We start from the raw sequence: 18,111 nt of genomic DNA on the forward strand, positions 1-18,111 counted from the left end.
CGCAACTGAACCGAAGTCGTGGGCACACCCGTCATACTGTTGTACACCGTCGCGCTGAGAACGGTAACGAAAGGTTGACTTTGATCGGTCGAATGTCTGGGCAGAACGTGAGGAATGAGGCACGAGTGCAAGGAGGGGGGGCAAAAGAGAGAGGAAGGGAAAAAGGGGAGAAACGCATTCGTAGAGCAACGGAACGCTCCCGTGTCGGAGGCGTATTGGAGCCGCACTGAAATGCGTTTAACGGCGGCGCGGCTGCAAGTGTCTGCCGTGGTGAACGTTACCTTTGACGGCTGCATTGGGCTTTGCCTTTGCTTTTTTTGCTTTCGCTTTCGCTTTCGCTTTCCCGGATGTACGTAACGTTTGTTGATATGGTTCTGAGGAAGAGTGTATGACAGTGCCGTGCCGTCCATGTTCGTGTGCCCTCCCATTGTGTGTATGCTATTGTCTGTGTACTTGAATGATGTATGTAGGTGTTAGTGGACATGTTTTACCAGTGGGGGGAAATGGATCGTCGATAGTTGCCGTCACTCTGTCACGGTCGAGATGACGCACCCTCCGTACAGAAAGGTGTCGAGAAAGTGAGTGTGTGTGTGTGTGTGCGTGCGTCCGTGAATTGGCAGTGTTTGGAGGTGGGCGTGCCCTGCATGTGGCCCGGAAGGCTGTTCGTTAGGCGGTAGTGTTGTGTGGACAGGGGAGGGGCATGCGTAACGCTGCTGGCATGGCATTTCGGGAGATGGGAGGGGGCAAACGAGGAAACGAGGAGCGGCGGCCAAAGACGGGACGGGGAGGGGCGCGGTGTGGGTGGCTTGCGCCTGTGCTCGGCGTTGTGGTTTGTGCAAAAGAGGAGGAGAAAAACAATGTGAGTTGCCAGGGAGGGGAGCGGTGTTGTGTTGTGGTTGTCGTGGTGTAGCCGCAGACGCGGCTGTCAGTGAACGTGGCGAGACGGACGGATGCGCGGAGGGGCGGGGGCGGCGCATTTCGCCGGTGCCGTGCCGTGCCTGAAAGCCGCGTGGTCGCTGTGTTGTTGGTGGCGTGGGGGCGAGGAGAGTACCGTACGGGTGTGCTTGTGCGCCGGAAATGGCACACTGCGCCCGCCCGTCTTGGAGGCTGATGGCTGTGGTGTGGAAATGGGGCGCGGTGATGTTGAAGCAGTTGAAGAACAGAAAAGAAACCAAGAAAACGGAAGGCGTGATGCGGCGGTGGTGGTGAGAGCGGGAAAAACAAAACAAAAAAAAAACAACAACAAAAAAGAAGGAAAAACAACAAGAAAACAAAAAGTCTATCAATATTAAAATGTAAATGGAAATGGAAATGGACCCAGGTATGACCTCCCTGCACAAATAGCAGAGAGTCCGATGATGATAATAAAAATGTGCCAGAATGTTAACGTCCCTACAAAACAAACCCAACGATAATATTAATGAAAGAGTGAACCGTATGTAACATTGCAACAGACATAATGAAACCTGATAAATTGTATAAGGGCAGCAGCGTTGACCTTTGGCCCTGTATTCAGAATAAAAAGAGCCAAAGATCGTTACCCCAATGAAAAAGACACTGAAACACGTATGTAACATAGTAGCGATGGCGAGACATTGTAGCATCTGTGACCAGAGAGTTTGCGCTGGACTGCGCGAGTGTTGCGAGCGGTTCCCAGTCAGTCAGTCAGTCAGTCAGTAGTTGTTGCGAGTCCGTAGCTCTGTGTAGTTGAGGGCTGTACTCTGTCAGTAGTCGTCGCGTGCAGTACGCTAATAGTCGTCATGCAGAGCGGTCGGTCAGTAGTAGCAGCCGAGTGCGGTTGTGTGATGTAGGCGGTCGGCAACACTGGTCAAGATGGTGAATAAGGTATACTGTTAATTAATATAATCATTAGATAATGAAAAATTGTAATTATTCTCCAACAAGTTCCCCAATAATAATTTTTATTTCAAAAGCATTTTTCAAACATTTAATTTTTTATTGAACTAAAGAGTTCGTTGCACTTCACATTTCATTCCACTTCTTTGAAGAAAAATGTCACTAAAATCACAAAAAAAGAGAATATTATTATTTGCAATGCAGTTCCTCCAAGCGCTGCGCAACAACCAGAGCAGAAATGTGACATCCATTTATTCGGAGGTAAGACTTTAAGTCTGATTGTTTTGCACAGGGCCAAAGACCGATATTTCGGTTTAATTGAAGTTTCTTGTCACTGAACGGACTTTTTTAAATGTTGTGTGAAGACTTTATATTTGAGTCAGATTGCGAATTTCACATTTTTGTTGCCATTTTCAATACCTCTCATTGTGGGCGAGGTTACAATTAGCGCAATGTCCATTAGCATCCGTAAATAACATTGTCCATTATTTTAAATTTTGCTGGGAGGTTACAACACACACACACACACAAAAAAAAAAAAAAAAAAAAAAAACAAAAAAAAAAAAACAAAAAATTGCATTTATATCCGCTCCTCAATTGTAGATACCGCTTACACAGCTGTGTGCAATGAATGAGTGCTGGCTGGTAATTAATTGCACTCCTTGGAGGGAAATGCCATAGGAAGTAGTCTTTAAAAAGTGAATGTTTTTCGTTAAGAGACAAAAGTTACTTTAGAAAAAAAGTAATAGTGGGGCTTTTGTTGTTGAACAAAATAAGTACAATGAACATACGTTATCAGATTTGCGCAATGCAGCGTCACACCACCTTTTGATTATAACACAATAGACTATACATCGTCCCGAACCGTGACCAGAGTCGCGAGACGAGCAGAGCACGCCGCCGACGCCCGCTCAGTACAACCGTCCACCCGCTACTACTGTCGACCGACTACTACCTCTCCCGACTCGCGCTACAATATATATATAACAACTGTTCCTGGCGACCCGGTGCGTGCCACTACTGTCGTCTGGCGCGGTCCAAGCGCCGACTAGCAGCGATAAAGAACTCTCTGGTCAGACAGAGATGCTGTCATGCCTCGCCATCGCTCTGGTAATGAATACATACGTGTTGCAGCGTGCGTACCACCGGAACACGCAGTGGCGGAGCCAAAGACTGTGTTGTCGAGGTCGAGTGCGAGCGGGAAGAGAGGCAGCGTCGGCACGGAGATGCAAGCGAGCGCGAGACGCACGGGGGCTGCGGCGTGGCGCGTTTGCGGTCGGCGCCTTTGGTGGCAACGGCCGGGACAAGCAGCGGTGTATGGTGTGGTGCGGGGCGGACAGGGGCGGAGGCGGCGCGACGACGGCATGGGGGCGAAAACGGGACGGGGGACGGCGGATGTTGAGAGGCGTCACGCGCGGACAGGACACAGACACAGAGACACACAGATTGGAAAGGGAGGGTGCGCGGTAGTAGTTGGGAATGTGCGTACCGTGCGGGATGGGAGTGGGCGAGGAACACGGTCGTGGCCCCTGTTTTGGGTGCGTGTGATGACGTCGGTGTGTTGTGGGAAGGGAAGGTGCTGTGGCGGCGGCGCGTAATGGGCGTAGGCCGAAAAGAGAAAGGAACGTGGGCAGTGTGTTGGCAAGCGTCGGTTCGACTGCGACGTTGATGGGCAGGGCAGGGCAGGGCAGGGCAGGGCAGGGCAAGGCAAGGTTAATGGTGGTAGGAGTAGGCGTGTGGGCGCAAAAAATCTGCCGCTGCAGGCGGTGCCGTAACCGCCATGGCGGGAAGGAGAGAGGGCCAAAGAAAGAAAGAAAGAAAGAAAGAAAGAAAGAAAGAAGAAGAAAACAAAAAAAAAAGGAGGGGGGGGCGAAAGTGGAGAGGCGGTGGTGTGAGAAGGGCGGGGGCGGGGGCGGAAGGAAGGCAGGAAGGACAAGAGGCGAGGCGACGGCTTGCTTTGTGTATCGGTCGGTCTCTGGCTATGCTTCGTTTTCTGCAGCAGGGTCGGTGCGCGGCGTGGCTCGCGGCAGTGGGAACGCCTGGTGGCTGGACGGCCAGCAATGCGGTTGGATGGGCGGCCACAGCACCGCACCTGTGCCCGAGGAGGAGACGCTGGCGGCGGGCCCTGAGGTGAGGCCGGCTCGGCTGGGGCTGTGGATGTGTAGGTGTGCGCCGCTGCTGCAACAACGAGTAAAACGCGAGAAGAAGGGATGGCGGTAGAGAGAGAAAAAAAAAAAGAGGTCGTGTTGTGTTGATGCGCAGGCAGACGCGTACAGAGGGACGAGCCCGGTCTGCAGCAGGGTGTGGCCGTGCCGAGTGCAGAGCAGCGGCGGCTCGGTTCGGTTCGGCCCGGCCCGGCGGGCCGCGCTGTTGTCGCGGACGTGAGCGCCCCCTGGCGGGTGGCCGGAGGCGGCGCGGCGTGTTGGACGTGTGGCTGGTGGCAGTGCACAATTTGCGAGTGGCTGGCGGTGTGGTGTGGCGGTTGGCGCGTCGGGCGGCGGAGAGGTATGTGTTGCGGGCGCCCTTTGCTGCGCTGCGTCGTTGCGTGTGCCGTACAGGGCGGGCGCTTGTCGACTGTGTGGGCGGTGTGGCGAATTGGCGTGAAACGGCTGCCGAGAGGTGTGTGGTAGCGAGCCGGTCGGTGGTGTCAGTGCGAAGGGGAATGTGCGTGCGTGTTTGGCGGTTTCGGTGTGCTTTTTGCGGCGTGAGAGTGGGAATTAGTGGGGCCGGCTGTTGTGTTGGTTCCTTGTGTCTTGTGTCGCGTAGCTTGATGGCAACGTGGAAGGACGCCGGTTTCGTTTTCGTTTCGAGCCTTGCGTGTGGTTGTCGACGTTGACTGGTTGGCGTGTGCCGATGCACGTGCATGTGTGGGTCGCGAGTGCGTTTTTGGCTGGCTGTGTGTGTGTGTGTGTGTGTGTGTGTGTGTGTGTGTGTGTGTTTTGGGGGGGGAAGGGGGAGGCGGTGGTGAAAGTGCAGTCGTCGGGTGGGGCTGGGGCTGTGCGTCGTGGCGGAAAGGTGGTAGGTTGCGGGAAGCGAGCCCGTCGTTGACGGTGTCGCGTGAGTTGTGAATCGAGTGGGGCGCGGGGCGCGTGGCGCGGGGCGCGGGGCGCGGGACAGGAGCAGCGTGCCGCTGCGTCGTGGTCGTCAGCAGAGGCTGTGCGTGTGCTTGTCCTTTTTGTGGGCGGTTCGTGCGAGGCGTTTTTGTTTTGTGTTGCCCTAGTTGTTAGTTTATTTTGTTTGTGTTTGTTATTTTGAGACGACGACTGGTTGGTGGCGTGCGCGCGAAGTGGCGGTGTGCGCTTCCCGTGTCGTTTGTGTTGTTTTGTTTTTTTGTTTTTGTGTGTTTTTTTTTTGCACTGGGCCCCGGTGGGTGGGTGCGTGTGTGTCGATTGCCGGCTGGCGAAAGGTGCGCCATCGGCGGGGTGGGTCGCCGGCACAAGTAGAGGCGGCGGCGTTGTTGCTGTTGTTGTGTGGTGTTTGTTTTGTTCGGCTGTGTCGGCGAGCTGTGTTGCGGTGCGTGTGAATGGTGGTGCAAAAGTGCTGGCGTTGGGGCTGCGACTGCGACGGCGGCGAGCCGCGGGCGCGCCATTGATAGTGATGTTGTGAACAGCGGCTGTGTACGGTAGTGGTGTTGTTGTAGCACGACGTGCATCCGGGCCGGCGCGGAAAGCGCAGTTGCGGGCGGTTGCCCTTCGGTGCCAGCCATGTCGCGTGAGCGGCGGGTTGCTCTGGTGTCGACACGTGGTGCTCTGGGTTGTTGTGTGGTGCCCTTTGGCCGGTGGGGGTGGTTCGCGTGTGTCTCGTTCGCGCTCGGTATCTGGTCGTGGTCGTGCTGCTCCCCCGTCTGTCGGCGGTTTTCGACGTCGTCTGTACGTTTTTGTTCGTTTGCGGCGTGCCTGCCGACGTCGTCCCGTCGCGACCTTTCAACCGAAAGTGTGGCGCCCGAAGGTGAACGAACGTAACCCTGACCTCGGCGCTTTACGCTGAGCCGAGCGAACCGAACCGAACCTAACCTGTGGTGTGGTGTGGCGAGGTGAGCTCAGCCTGTGAGCCCCTAACGTCTACGTAAGGTAAGCTGTCCGGCTCACGCCTCACGTTTGAACGCTTTTTTAACCTACGTTTGACGCTTCTTAACCTAGCACTGACCCCTTAACCTAACGTGTAACCTAACCTAACCTAACCTAACCTAACCTAACCTCTGACGCCTGACGTGTTTGAATGCTTAACCTAAGTTTGACGCTTAACCTAACCCAAGTCCCCTTAACCTAACCCACGTCCACCTAACCTAACCTAACCTAACGTAGACGTGTAAACGTAATGTGTAACGCGTAACGTGTAAGGTCGGCTGTCGTGTGTGCTTGACGGCAGATTGGGTTGGTCTGTAGATTCGGATTGCGGTTTGCCTCGGTCGAGGGGTTGGGTCGGAAGCGGCGAGGGGCGGCGGCGCCTGTTGCGCAGGCGGCGTCCGTTTGCTGCGGGCAATTGTTGAGAAACGGCTGTGAATGTTGGCGGGCGAGAGGAGGAGGACGGCGCGCGATGTGGCCCGACGGCTGCGGGCCGATCGGGAAACGGCGGGAGGGCGACGGAAGGCGATGGGGCGGCGGAGGCGCGTTTGCACGGCCGTCATCGCCGCACGCCTCGGCTTGTGTGGCTGTGGCGCCGGCCGCGCTGGCCGGGCTGCCGCGGCGACGGTGTGGGAGTTTTGCCGAAGGTTTGGCCATTGTGGCGGGTCGTCGGCTGGGGCTGTGGGGGCGGCATTTGGGCGGGGGCGGCGATTCTCGGCGGGCCGACCCAGGCTGTAGCGCGCGGTAGCTGCAGTTTGGCCGTGGTTTGCGGCGCTGCCGTGGCGACTGGTTGGCGACTGTGGTGTGGCTGTGTGTAGCCCCATCCTCGGTGGTTTGAAAGGCGCGGGCGGTTGTGGCGCAGGTTTGGGGCTGCTCCGCACAGGCTGTCGGACGTTGGGCGGTAGCAAGCGCGGGAGGCGCGGCGCGGCGGCGCGCAGAGTGGCGGCCGCTCTCTCGGCCGTCCGCGCCCGCCCGCGACACTGGCTGGGCCTTGTGATTCTCTGCTCTGCTGCTGTGCTGTGCTTGCGTGCCTGCCGTCCCGCTCGCTCTCGCTGTGTGTTACGCGCGTCGTCGAAATGGCAGATCAGGCGGCTACGAACGAGACTGCTGCGGCACCCGCCGCCACCGGCACTACGAAGAAGGCCAAGTCTGCGTCGTCTGCGAAGAAGCCGCGCGCCAAGCCTGCGCACCCGCGCACCTCTGAGATGGTGACGGCCGCCATCAAGAGTCTGAAGGAGCGCGGCGGGTCGTCGCTGCAGGCGATCAAGAAGTACATAGCCGCGCACTACAAGCTGGACGCGGAGAAGCTGGCGCCGTTTATCAAGAAGTACCTCAAGTCGGCCGTCGTGGCGGGCGAGCTGGTGCAGACGAAGGGGAAGGGCGCGTCCGGCTCGTTCAAGCTTGCCGGCGCCGGCGGCGGGGGGGCGGCCGAGGGCGGCAAGGCTCGTGCTGGCGGTGCCAAGAAGAAGCGCGCCGCTCCGGCCAGCAAGGAGAAGAAGGGCGCCCGTGCGGCCGGCGCAAAGAAGGCTGGTGGCGTGAAGGCGGCGACCGGTCGGAAGGCGGGCGCCGCCAAGAAGGCGTCTGCGGCGTCGGCCGCTCCCGCGGGTGCGAAGAAGGCGGCTGCGGCCAAGCCGGCCAAGGCCAAGTCGCCGTCGAAGGCGAAGAAGGCCGCCAAGGTTCCGACGAAGAAGCCGAAGGCGCCGCGCCCGAAGAAGGCGACGACGCCGTCTAAGGCGAAGGCTTCGCCCAAGAAGAAGAAGTAGAGTAGAGTAGAGGAGAAAGAGATGGGAAAGGAAGGGTTTGGCGCTTGACTCCGTCGTCCCCACCCCCCGTCGTCGTCTAGTGGCGCGCAAGAGACGCGCGGCCCAAAACGGCCCTTCTCAGGGCCATCAAAGCACGTCGGGGAAGGTTTTGATTGTCGTGTTGCGTTTGGTGTGGGTGTCTGTCTGGCGTTTCTGTATGCCCGTGGGGATGCTGTTTGCGTGCCGTGGTGGTTGGATTGCGGGGGTCGGTGGCGGGTGTGGGCGGCGGTAGCGGTAAGCGGTGTTGTTGTTGTTGTTGTTGTTGTCGTGGTTGATTGTCGCCGTGTTTGTGGCGGCGGCCGACGGTTGGTTTTCTGTCACGTTGTTTTGTTTGAATACGTTGGTTGGCTTGCCTGCGTTCGTTCTTCTCGGATGTCTGTCTTGTCTAGTCGTGTCTGGTCTTTGTTTTGTTTTGTTCCTTTGTGTGTGTGTGTGTTATGTTTTGCAACGGGGGGCACGTTGAGATGTGGAAGGAGTCGGCGGGGATTTCGGTGGCGTGTAGAGCGAGCGAGCGCGCCTGCCTGGCCGTTGGCCGTCGGAGTGGAGTGCGGGTTTTTTTTTTTTTTGTTTTCGAAACGAAAGCGGCGGCCGGCCAGCCAGCCACCCGTGCGGTGTGACGTCGGCCGTTGGGTATTGTGCGCTTTGAGCGCCGGGGAGGGATGATGTGTGATTGTTGCGCGCTGGTAGCAGGCAGGCAGAGTGAGCGGGTGTGGCGGACGGACGGACGGGAAGTGGTGGTTTTTGTTTTTGGGTTGCGGGGCGAGAGGCAGGCGACCGACAAAGTTTGCTCGCGACGGAGAGATGTTAGTGGCCCTGAAAAGGGCCGTTTTTGTTTGTGCGGTGCGGTGCCGCGGCGCGGTTTAGGCGCGCTCGCCGCGGATGCGGCGCGCGAGCTGGATGTCCTTGGGCATGATGGTGACGCGCTTGGCGTGGATTGCGCACAGGTTGGTGTCTTCGAAGAGGCCGACGAGGTAGGCCTCGCTGGCCTCCTGCAGGGCCATGACTGCGGAGCTCTGGAAGCGCAGGTCGGTCTTGAAGTCCTGGGCGATCTCGCGCACTAGGCGCTGGAATGGCAGCTTGCGGATGAGCAGCTCTGTGCTCTTCTGGTAGCGCCTGATTTCTCGCAGGGCGACGGTGCCCGGCCTGTAGCGGTGGGGCTTCTTGACGCCTCCGGTGGCGGGCGCGCTCTTCCTCGCCGCCTTGGTGGCGAGCTGTTTGCGCGGCGCCTTTCCGCCGGTGGACTTGCGGGCCGTTTGCTTTGTGCGGGCCATGGCGGTAGCGGTAGCGGTAGCGGAGCGGCGTGCGTGGAGGTTAGGTGCGGCGCGGCGTCCGGTGCTGCCTTGACAACGGGCCCGCGCGCCTCCGTGCTGCGCTTATATGCCCTCGGTTGCGCGTGGTGGGGGGAGGGCGGGCCAGAGTCTATATAGGGGGGCGGCGGGCGCGCTGGGCGCAGACCGTAGCCGACTCGCCAGCCGCTGCAGCTGCTGTTTGTGCACGTTTTGCTTTGCCCGAGGAAGGAAGGATGACAGGCCGCGGCAAGGGAGGAAAGGGGCTCGGCAAGGGTGGCGCCAAGCGGCACCGCAAGGTGTTGCGCGACAACATCCAGGGCATCACGAAGCCCGCCATCCGCCGCCTGGCTCGCAGGGGCGGCGTGAAGCGCATCTCTGGTCTGATCTACGAGGAGACCCGCGGGGTGCTGAAGGTGTTCCTGGAGAACGTGATCCGCGACGCGGTGACGTACACTGAGCACGCCAAGCGCAAGACTGTGACGGCCATGGACGTGGTGTACGCCCTGAAGAGGCAGGGGCGCACCCTGTACGGTTTCGGCGGTTAGGCTGCGTCGCAGCGGGCGCTGGCCTTCCCGCGGCCGTGCTTGTGGGTGGGAGAGACTAGAAAACGGCCCTTTTCAGGGCCACCACACTGTTCGGAAGTTGAAAAGTGCGAAAGAGTCTGTGTTGTTGCTGCTGCGTGTGTGCGCTGTGTTGTTTGTTTGTTTCTTTCCGTTTGAGCGACGTGATGTGACTGGGAGGGGAGAAGGAAAGGAAACGTGTCATGTGGCTGGCTGTGTGTGGAGCTGCTTCGTTTGTGTGTTTGTTATTGTGTGTCTTTGTATCGATCGCGACGGAGATGGCGGGCTGTGTGTTGTTGTGCGAGAGGCGGTGATTATTTGCTTGCGTGGTTTGGCTCTGTGTGTTTGTTTGCGGCGGCGTTGGGGTTTCCGAGGCAAGGCGTGTGGGCATAGGCGGCCGGATCAGCTGTTTCGTTCGTGTCGACGGCCGTTGCGCGCGGGAGTGGAGGGCGGTGTGTCGACACGCCTCCCTTTAACAATGGTCATTATTGCTGCCGTTGTCGGTTTGGAAGGCGACTGCGACCGTGCAAAATGTGTGTGTGTTGGGCCACACGGGCTGTGTGGACGACAAGATGGCGGACGTGCGCCGGCGGCGGCTGTGCTGTGACAGTGCAAAGTTAAAAAACAAAACAAGGTGCGGCGAGGACGACTGAAATTTTGCTTTGGACGTAGGTTTGTGTGGTGGCCCTGAAAAGGGCCGATTGTTGTGGGCCGAGCCGGCAAAGCGCGTTGCGTGCAGGGGAGCACGCGGCGCTGCGATTGCCTGGCCTCCTTTAGGCCTTCTTCTCGGTCTTCTTTGGCAGCAGGACGGCCTGGATGTTGGGCAGGACACCACCCTGTGCGATGGTGACGCCCGACAGGAGCTTGTTGAGCTCCTCGTCGTTGCGGATGGCAAGCTGCAGGTGGCGCGGGATGATGCGCGTCTTCTTGTTGTCGCGGGCCGCGTTTCCGGCCAGCTCGAGCACCTCAGCCGCGAGGTACTCCATGACGGCGGCGAGGTAGACGGGCGCCCCGGCGCCGACGCGCTCTGCGTAGTTTCCCTTGCGCAGGAGGCGGTGGATTCTGCCGACCGGGAACTGGAGCCCAGCCCTGCTTGAGCGGGACTTTGACTTGCCCTTGACTTTGCCTCCCTTTCCGCGTCCGGACATGGCGATGGGCTAGCGACGGTGCACACGAAACGGAAACGAAAACGACCGGTGCGAGCGGCAGCGAGTCGAGCAGCGGAGTGCGTGCCGGCGCAGCCTGCTGCTCACATCTTTTACTTTCCCCTCTTTGGGGAAGTGTGTGTGGGGGAGTTTGTAGCCTTTCGGCTTTTACTCCCCTGTGAACGTGTGTGTGTGATTTTTCTATAGTTTTTTGGTGTCTGTGACTTGTGATGTTTGTTGTGAGTGAGTCTAGTACTTGCCTGAGGTAGGCGAAAAGATTGGTGTTATATGGGAAGGAACTGGATTAGGGATTGGGTTTTGGGATTTTCTCTTCGACTTAGTCGTCGAAGATCGTCATAGGGCGCTTATGCTTGTCGCGGGACATGTCATACCGACCTAGGGAGTGGATGAGCGCGTTTCCGGATCTGGAAGAACCCTCATAGAAGGCCCTTGCCAGATCCTGGAAACGCTCTCTCAGGAGTGGGATTTCGGCTGCGGCGTGCAGGTCGTCTATGGGGAATCCGAGTGGTAGACGCAGTGCCCTTCTGAGGGCGCGGTTCTGCAGCCTCTGGAGTTTGTCCAGGTGCTGCTTTGCCGCGTATCCCCAGACAGGGCACGCATACTCCATAACTGGCCGGATCAGGGCCTGATAAACATTTACTGCTACTGGGAAGGGAAGGGAGCTGTTTGTGTTCAGGATAGGGTATAGAATGGACATTCTGGCGCAGACCTTCCTGTGGACCTCGTCTATGTGGGGTTTCCACGTAAGACGAGAGTCCAAGGTTACGCCAAGGTACTTGGCGGTTCTGCGCCAGGGGAGTTGGATTCCATTTAGGTGAAGGTGGAGGGGGGGACGTTGAGGAGGTTCGCGCCTTCCGAGCCTGCGGGTAATCAGCATTGCCTGCGTCTTCTCGGAGTTGATCGTGATGCGCCAGCGACGGGCCCAAGTTTCTGTGTCATCTAAAACCTTTTGTAGCCTACGGATGACCAGGTCCTTGTTCGCATTTCTCGTGTAGAAGGCTGTGTCATCAGCGTACTGCGCAGTGTGCACCAGGGGGGCCGTCGGAGTATCCGCAGTGTACAAACTGTACAATACGGGCCCCAGGACCGATCCCTGTGGCACCCCGGCACGAATACGCCTTCTGGTGGAGGTGGCAGTTTCTACTTTGACGGAGAAAGTCCTATTCGTGAGATAGCTCTTAATGAGCTGAACTATGCTCCCGGGAAACCCTTGTGTGTACAACTTGTAGAGTAGCCCTCTATGCCATACTGAATCAAAGGCTTTGGCTACGTCTAGTAGCACTATCCCGCAGTAGCCTCTGTGGTTGAAGCCTTCTGTGGCTGCTTCAACCATTCTCATGACCTGCTGTGGGGCAGAGTGGTTCTGCCGGAACCCAAATTGGAAATCCGGCAGAATTTGCTCTCTGGTAATGTGTTCTTGTATGGGTCTTAGCAGGAGGCGCTCATAGATCTTGCTGAGTGTTGGCAAGAGGCTAATCGGCCTGTAGTGCTGCGGGAATAGAGGGTCTTTCCCTGGTTTGTGTATCGCGACCACTTCCGCATGTTTCCAGCAAGCTGGGAAAACACGGGAACGAGTAATCTCGTTGAGGACGTTCGCGAGGTGTGTGATCGCTGTGGGTGGGAGTTTTTTGACTAACTGGTTTGTGACACTGTCGTGCCCTGGCGCCTTTTTTGTAGGGAGGGACCTGATTACTCTTGCCACGTCCTCGGGGGCAAAAAGTATGGGTTCGTCCTCTGGGTCCTCCTCGGCATTGAGGAAGACGGCCAGTTGACGACTGACTACCTCTTCATGTTCTTCATCCTGAGGTTCTGCCGCTTGGAACTGCTTCTCAAAGGAGTCGGCGAGGGCGTTGGCCTTTCCAGCATGGCTGTAGACCAGTCCCCGCTCGCCATGCAGTGGCGGCATCCTAGCGCGTCGTTTTGTAAACTGTTTGGTCGCTTGCCATAGTGTGTGATCGTCTACTTTGAGAGATGTGAGGCGGTTTTGCCATTGCTGGTTTCTGTGCTCATTGAGCGCTACCTTCAGCTCTCTCTGTAGACGATTGAGCAGCCTCCTGGTGGCCTGATTTCTGGTGATCTTCCACTCTTTTGCCACTCTGTTCTTGTGTCGAATTTGAGCTAGCAAGTGTTCTGGGAGCTGTATTTGCGGCGGTGGGCCCTCCCTTTGTGGAGGGGTGGCTTCTTCCGCTGCCTGCAAGATGGTGCCTGTTAGGTCTTGTAGCGCTTGTTCCACTGTTTCAGCAGTGGGTGGCGGAGCGCGAGCGATATCAGTGGCGACAGTTTCTTGGTATCGCTCCCAGTCTGTACGTTTGTACGACGTCTGGTACCGTGGGAGTGCTACCCATTCTCCCACATCGACCTCCAGAATCACTGGGTTGTGGTCGGAGGACATTCTGTTGATTGTCCTTGCGGCCACGAACCCTGCGATCCTCCTGGTGAGAGCTATGTCTAACACATCGGGCCTGCTTCCGTTTTTCGGAAAATGTGTTGGCTCGACTGGACCCCATGTTTCGAAGTGGTGGGCGCGCGCTAGTTGTTGCAGTTTGGCGCCTGCTCTGGAGGTTACTCTAGAATTCCAATCAGGATGTTTGGCATTGAAGTCTCCCCCTATTATGAGTTTGCCTTCAATTTGCCCTAGAGCAGCTATGTCTCCCTCATCTATCTGGTCGTGTGGGGGTCGGTAGACTGCAACAATTGTTAGGGGTCCAGTGGCAGTGGTTACTTCCACCGCCACTGCTTCGATTTTGTTGGTAGCTGGTAAGAATACCTGGTGGTGGGGGATCCCTCTTTTTACATATATGGCCACTCCTCCGCCTTGGGTTGGCCTGTCTTTACGGTAGCTAATGTAGTTGGGAACTGTCGCTTTTACTCCCGGTTTCAGGTGGGTTTCCCCCATCATGCATATGTCGATGGAGAACTCCTTCATGAGTTCTCGGAATTCGACCTCTTGATTAACAATGCCGTCTGCGTTAAAGACGCACATTGTCAGGCCTTGAATATTTGGTCGTCTATTCATGATGGGGTGTAGATACTACTGAGGAAGTCGCAGAGGGGAGCGACTGCTGGACTGTTGCCTGAAGGGCGACGAGGATCTGTGTGTTCTGCTTCTGGGCTTCCCTGAATTCCTTCATCATTTCCATGACGAGGTTCATGGTCTGCACCATTACGCCTAACAACTGATCCATGGGGGGAGAGTGTGTGTGGGGTTCCCTGGGCCTTCCTCCGTCATGGTGGACCTGGTCGTTGTTGCTGTGTGTTTCCCGGTGTTGTTCTCGTGATAGTGTCTGGTGTTGTGATGGTTGGGCTACGCTTTCATGGTTCCCCGGTGGAGAAACCACTTCCGCATAAGTCGCCCTCGGTGTGTCCGGCCTTGGTTTTACCCAGGCCTTGTCCGTGTGTGTTGCCATGGTTTGTTTTCTTGTGTGTCTCTGTGGGTTTATGGTGTTTTGTTTGTGTGTGTGGGGGGCGGCCTTTGCGCCCTTTGCCTGTTGTGTGTGTCGTTTGTGGACCTCACAACCTTGGTAGCCCGCCGTGTGGTTTTTGCCACACAGCGCGCACCTTATTTGTGGGTCCGTGTGGTGAAGTGTGCATGTTCTCGTGTCGTGGGCCTCGGCGCACTTCCTGCACCTTACTGGCATGGTGCAGTAGGCGGCGATGTGGTTAAGGCCCTGACACCTGAAGCACTGCACCGTCTTGTTCTTACGGCGCAGCGGTTCGGTGGTGACAGGCACTGCCAGAACCATCTTTATCTCCCTTTTGTTCTGGGGGATGTCCGGGAGTGTGGCCTGGTAAAGTGGCCACTTACTGTTTATGTTGCCCATCTGTTGGACCCCCTTGACGACGTACCCCTGGGCAGTCAAATCTGTTTTGATTGCCTGGGGGGACACTCGTCTTGGGAGGTCTCGTATCACGATGTTTCTGTTCCTTGTTTTTGTTGTGGGGAACGTGTAGTGTGGTATGTTTTTATTTGTGAAAAGTGTTTTGACTGTTGTGTAGTGTTCTAGTGTGTGCAGTGTGATTTTTATTTTGTCTCCACCAGCAGGTTTTGCCTGGAAACTGCCTCCCCCGATTTCTGCCTTCAACAGCTCGAAGAGCTCCTCATAGCTGTGGGGAAACTCAGCAACAATCGGGGGGAGGTGGTGGGCGACTTGGTTCTGTGTTTGCGTTGTGGTGGTTTCTGTTGTCTCAGGTTCATCAGCAACCGCCTGAAATCTGTTCGGGGTGGGTTCCAATCCCCGGGCTGGCGGAAGCTTCGGCTGACGAAACGTTTTCTTCGCCAGCACGAAACCATCCGCATCCTGCCCGGTTACGTGGTTCCCTTCCAGTACCAGTGTTTCCTGGTCCCCTCCCAGTGCGACGACAGGTGCTGTCGGGGGCGCTGGCTCCTCAGAGGGTGTGGAAGCGGTTGGGGTGGGGGTGCTTTATGGGCTCGGGTGCGGCGGCCGGTTGCGCGCGCGCCCCATTGGTCGGCGGCCGCAACAGGGCGAGCTGGTAAAGGTGCGGCGGCGGCTGGCGGCGGGTGCCACTGTGTGGGGAGACGCTGACTAGAGCGGAGCGCTTGCTGTGTTACGTGATAGTTGAGTGTATTTTCCGCGCGTTTTTCTGTGTTCGGCGTTAGTCGGACGTTCGCTTTCTGCGTTGTTCCGCATCGTCTTTCAATCGAGGCGGTTATTTTCTGCGTTACTATCGGTCGTCGCGCGCGTTGATTTCGTCGTCCGCGGCGGAGTCAAAGGCCACGATGGCCGCTCCCTCTGCCGGTTCTCGTGGGTTGTTTCCCTCGTCTGGCAAGAATATCATGTCATGCGCCGAGTTATTGTCGTATTCGTCCGAATCTTGTCTATCTTCCAGTCGATCAGATCACCGGCGGCTGTCGGATCCGATAACTCAAATTACTAAAGAAAATATCAATCAAGCGGTTGAGCAGACGCAGCTTGACAGCATTGAGCTGGGTTCGACCGGCCCAGGGCCGAGTAGCGTGGGGTCAGGCTCCGGCGGGATACCTAACGGTGACAACGAAGCCGTCCTGGCCGCCCCTACACCCGGCTCCGCTGACGCTGCAGCTCCCGCTACACGTCGTAAATCAATGAAATCAACAACGAAGGCGCGGGATGCGCCGTACTCACATGCCTCTCGCAAGCACGCGCATCCCCCTTCGGTTACCGATTCTGAATCAACAGAATCCAGGGCACCTGACAGAAAGAAACAATCAACCGACCGTCAGGACCCTGCTCCGCCTCAGAATACCTCCGCTTCCCATGCGCCGACTGATACCAGTCAGGTCGACATGGTTGAGGCTTACGAGGTTACAGTACCGACGTCAAACAGATACGAAAGTTTAGATGATATCACACCAGCTGAACAAAACTCTGACAATCTCCCGGCTCCTACTCCTCTCAAAACCCCAAAGGTGCCACCTATCATTGTTCATGATACAACCAATTACCTCGATCGAATAAAGGAACTGAAGGGGCACCTAAAGGGTTCCTTTTCCTGTCAGTACAAAAGGGGCAATATCCGATATGAATTCGAAAATCCTTCCGATTATCGGTATATGATTGAGTACCTAAAAGCACGTGCCATTCAATACCATACTTACGACCTCGACCCCCTCAAAATATTGAAGGTCGTCGTCAGGCACCTCGAACCCACGACCCCTCCCGCTGACGTCAAGGAAGCGCTGGAGGAACTGGGCTTCACAGTACAATCTGTCACAGTTATGCACCAGCAGGTGCCAGACGCACAAGGAAAACTTACAGATATTAAATGGCCCCTGTTTGTTGCTGTACTCCATTGCACACCAAATGTATACGACGTCTATAAAATTAAATTCCTCCTTCACATGAAGGTGGATGTGGAATCATACCGTAACGAATCTGGCTTGACACAATGTTTCAATTGCCAGCGTTTTGGACACGGCTCCCGCAACTGCGGCCGCCTGCCGCGTTGCGTCAAGTGTGGCGCTGACCACCTCACACGACTTTGTCAAAAGAAACCTACCGACCCGCCCAAATGCTGCAATTGCGGACAGGCTCACCCAGCCAATTACAGAAAATGTTCAGCATATCAAAAAGCGCTGGTGAAATCTCGCAGCTCCTCCACTCATGCAGCCTCGGCGCCTTCGACGCCAGCTGCTCCACCAGTTAATACTGAAAATTTTCCACAACTGCGAGCACGTCGCGCCCCTACTCCACCATCTTCCTCTGCTGCCGGCACGGGGCCGACGCCACCGCGACGTCCTGCCTCACGACCGGCGACTGCTCCCCACTCAGCTTGGGGAACTGCAAACCCCTCTCCAGAGCCCTCTGCACCCCCGCCCCCTACTTTCTCCTTCCCCTTTTCCAACCACCTTGCTGACCTTGCTGCCTTGTTGCAGCAGTTCAACATTCCCAAAATCATCTCTCTTGTTCGTTCTACTATCCAACAACTCAATTCTGCTTCTGACCCATTCAGTAAACTAATGATAATCCTTTCTGCCTTCATCTCCTACTTCTCAGATGGACCCTAATCAACACCGCCCATTTCGTATAATCAGTTGGAACGCCGATGGTATTCTACGCCAACGTCATTCCCTTGAAGCCTTTCTGGAAGACAGAGGTGTCGACATAGCCCTTATTTGCGAAACGCACCTAAAACCTCACCAACAGTTTTCCGTTCCCAATTACTTTGCATATCGATCCGACCGCGCGGATCGGCCACACGGCGGCACTCTTATCCTAGTTAAACAGTGCATTACGCACCGACTCCGGCAGATACCGAACATGCAACACCTGGAAGCCACAGCTATAGATATACAGCTATATGGACTGCCGTTGACCCTTGCCGCAGCTTACAACTCCCCCGCTCGCGCTATAGTCCCGACCGACTTGGATATCCTCTTCCACCTGGGCCCCAAGGTCCTCGTGGGAGGGGACTTCAACTCCAAGCACGGGACGTGGGGATGCCGTTCTACCAACGCAAATGGACGTCGGCTATTTCAGTACCTCGAACTGAATGCCGCTATCCGAGTCATTGCTCCAGATTCACCCACTCACTTCCACAAAACAGCTCGCTACCGTCCTGATATCCTTGACATCTTTCTGGCTCGGGATATTCCGTGGGTCCACCGCATCTCTGTGATCTCAGAGCTTGACTCTGATCACAATCCGGTGACCCTCGAATTTCTTGACGCACGTCCACAAGACCAGCTCCGTCCGGCTTACGTTATCAATACAAACTGGGAACGCTACCAACAACTCGTTGACCTCCATGTCCTTGAGCTTCCGCCCATCACCCGCCGCAGCCACATTAATCCGACGGCGGACCGATTAGCAAAAATCTTCACTGAATGTTATCGCACCTCTTCCCGACGAGTCCTTCAGCCTCCTCGTCGCCTG

The 18,111-nt window shown here is 56.6% G+C and overlaps 1 protein-coding gene across 1 annotated transcript in view; it reads left to right on the plus strand.

The window, feature by feature from the left end:
- Positions 1 to 17,243, plus strand: part of LOC124570421 (AF4/FMR2 family member 1-like) — a 28,125-nt gene extending 10,882 nt beyond the window's left edge. Inside the window, exons 2-3 of the mRNA XM_047131106.1 lie at positions 15,663 to 16,510; positions 16,829 to 17,243. Of these exons, the coding sequence (XP_046987062.1) occupies positions 15,663 to 16,510; positions 16,829 to 17,243 (1,263 nt within the window). The remainder of the gene's footprint in view (positions 1 to 15,662; positions 16,511 to 16,828) is intronic.
- Positions 17,244 to 18,111: the final 868 nt, after the last annotated feature.

Source organism: Schistocerca americana, unplaced genomic scaffold (assembly GCF_021461395.2).
Source record: "Schistocerca americana isolate TAMUIC-IGC-003095 unplaced genomic scaffold, iqSchAmer2.1 HiC_scaffold_164, whole genome shotgun sequence".
Classification (NCBI taxonomy): Eukaryota; Metazoa; Arthropoda; class Insecta; order Orthoptera; family Acrididae; genus Schistocerca; species Schistocerca americana.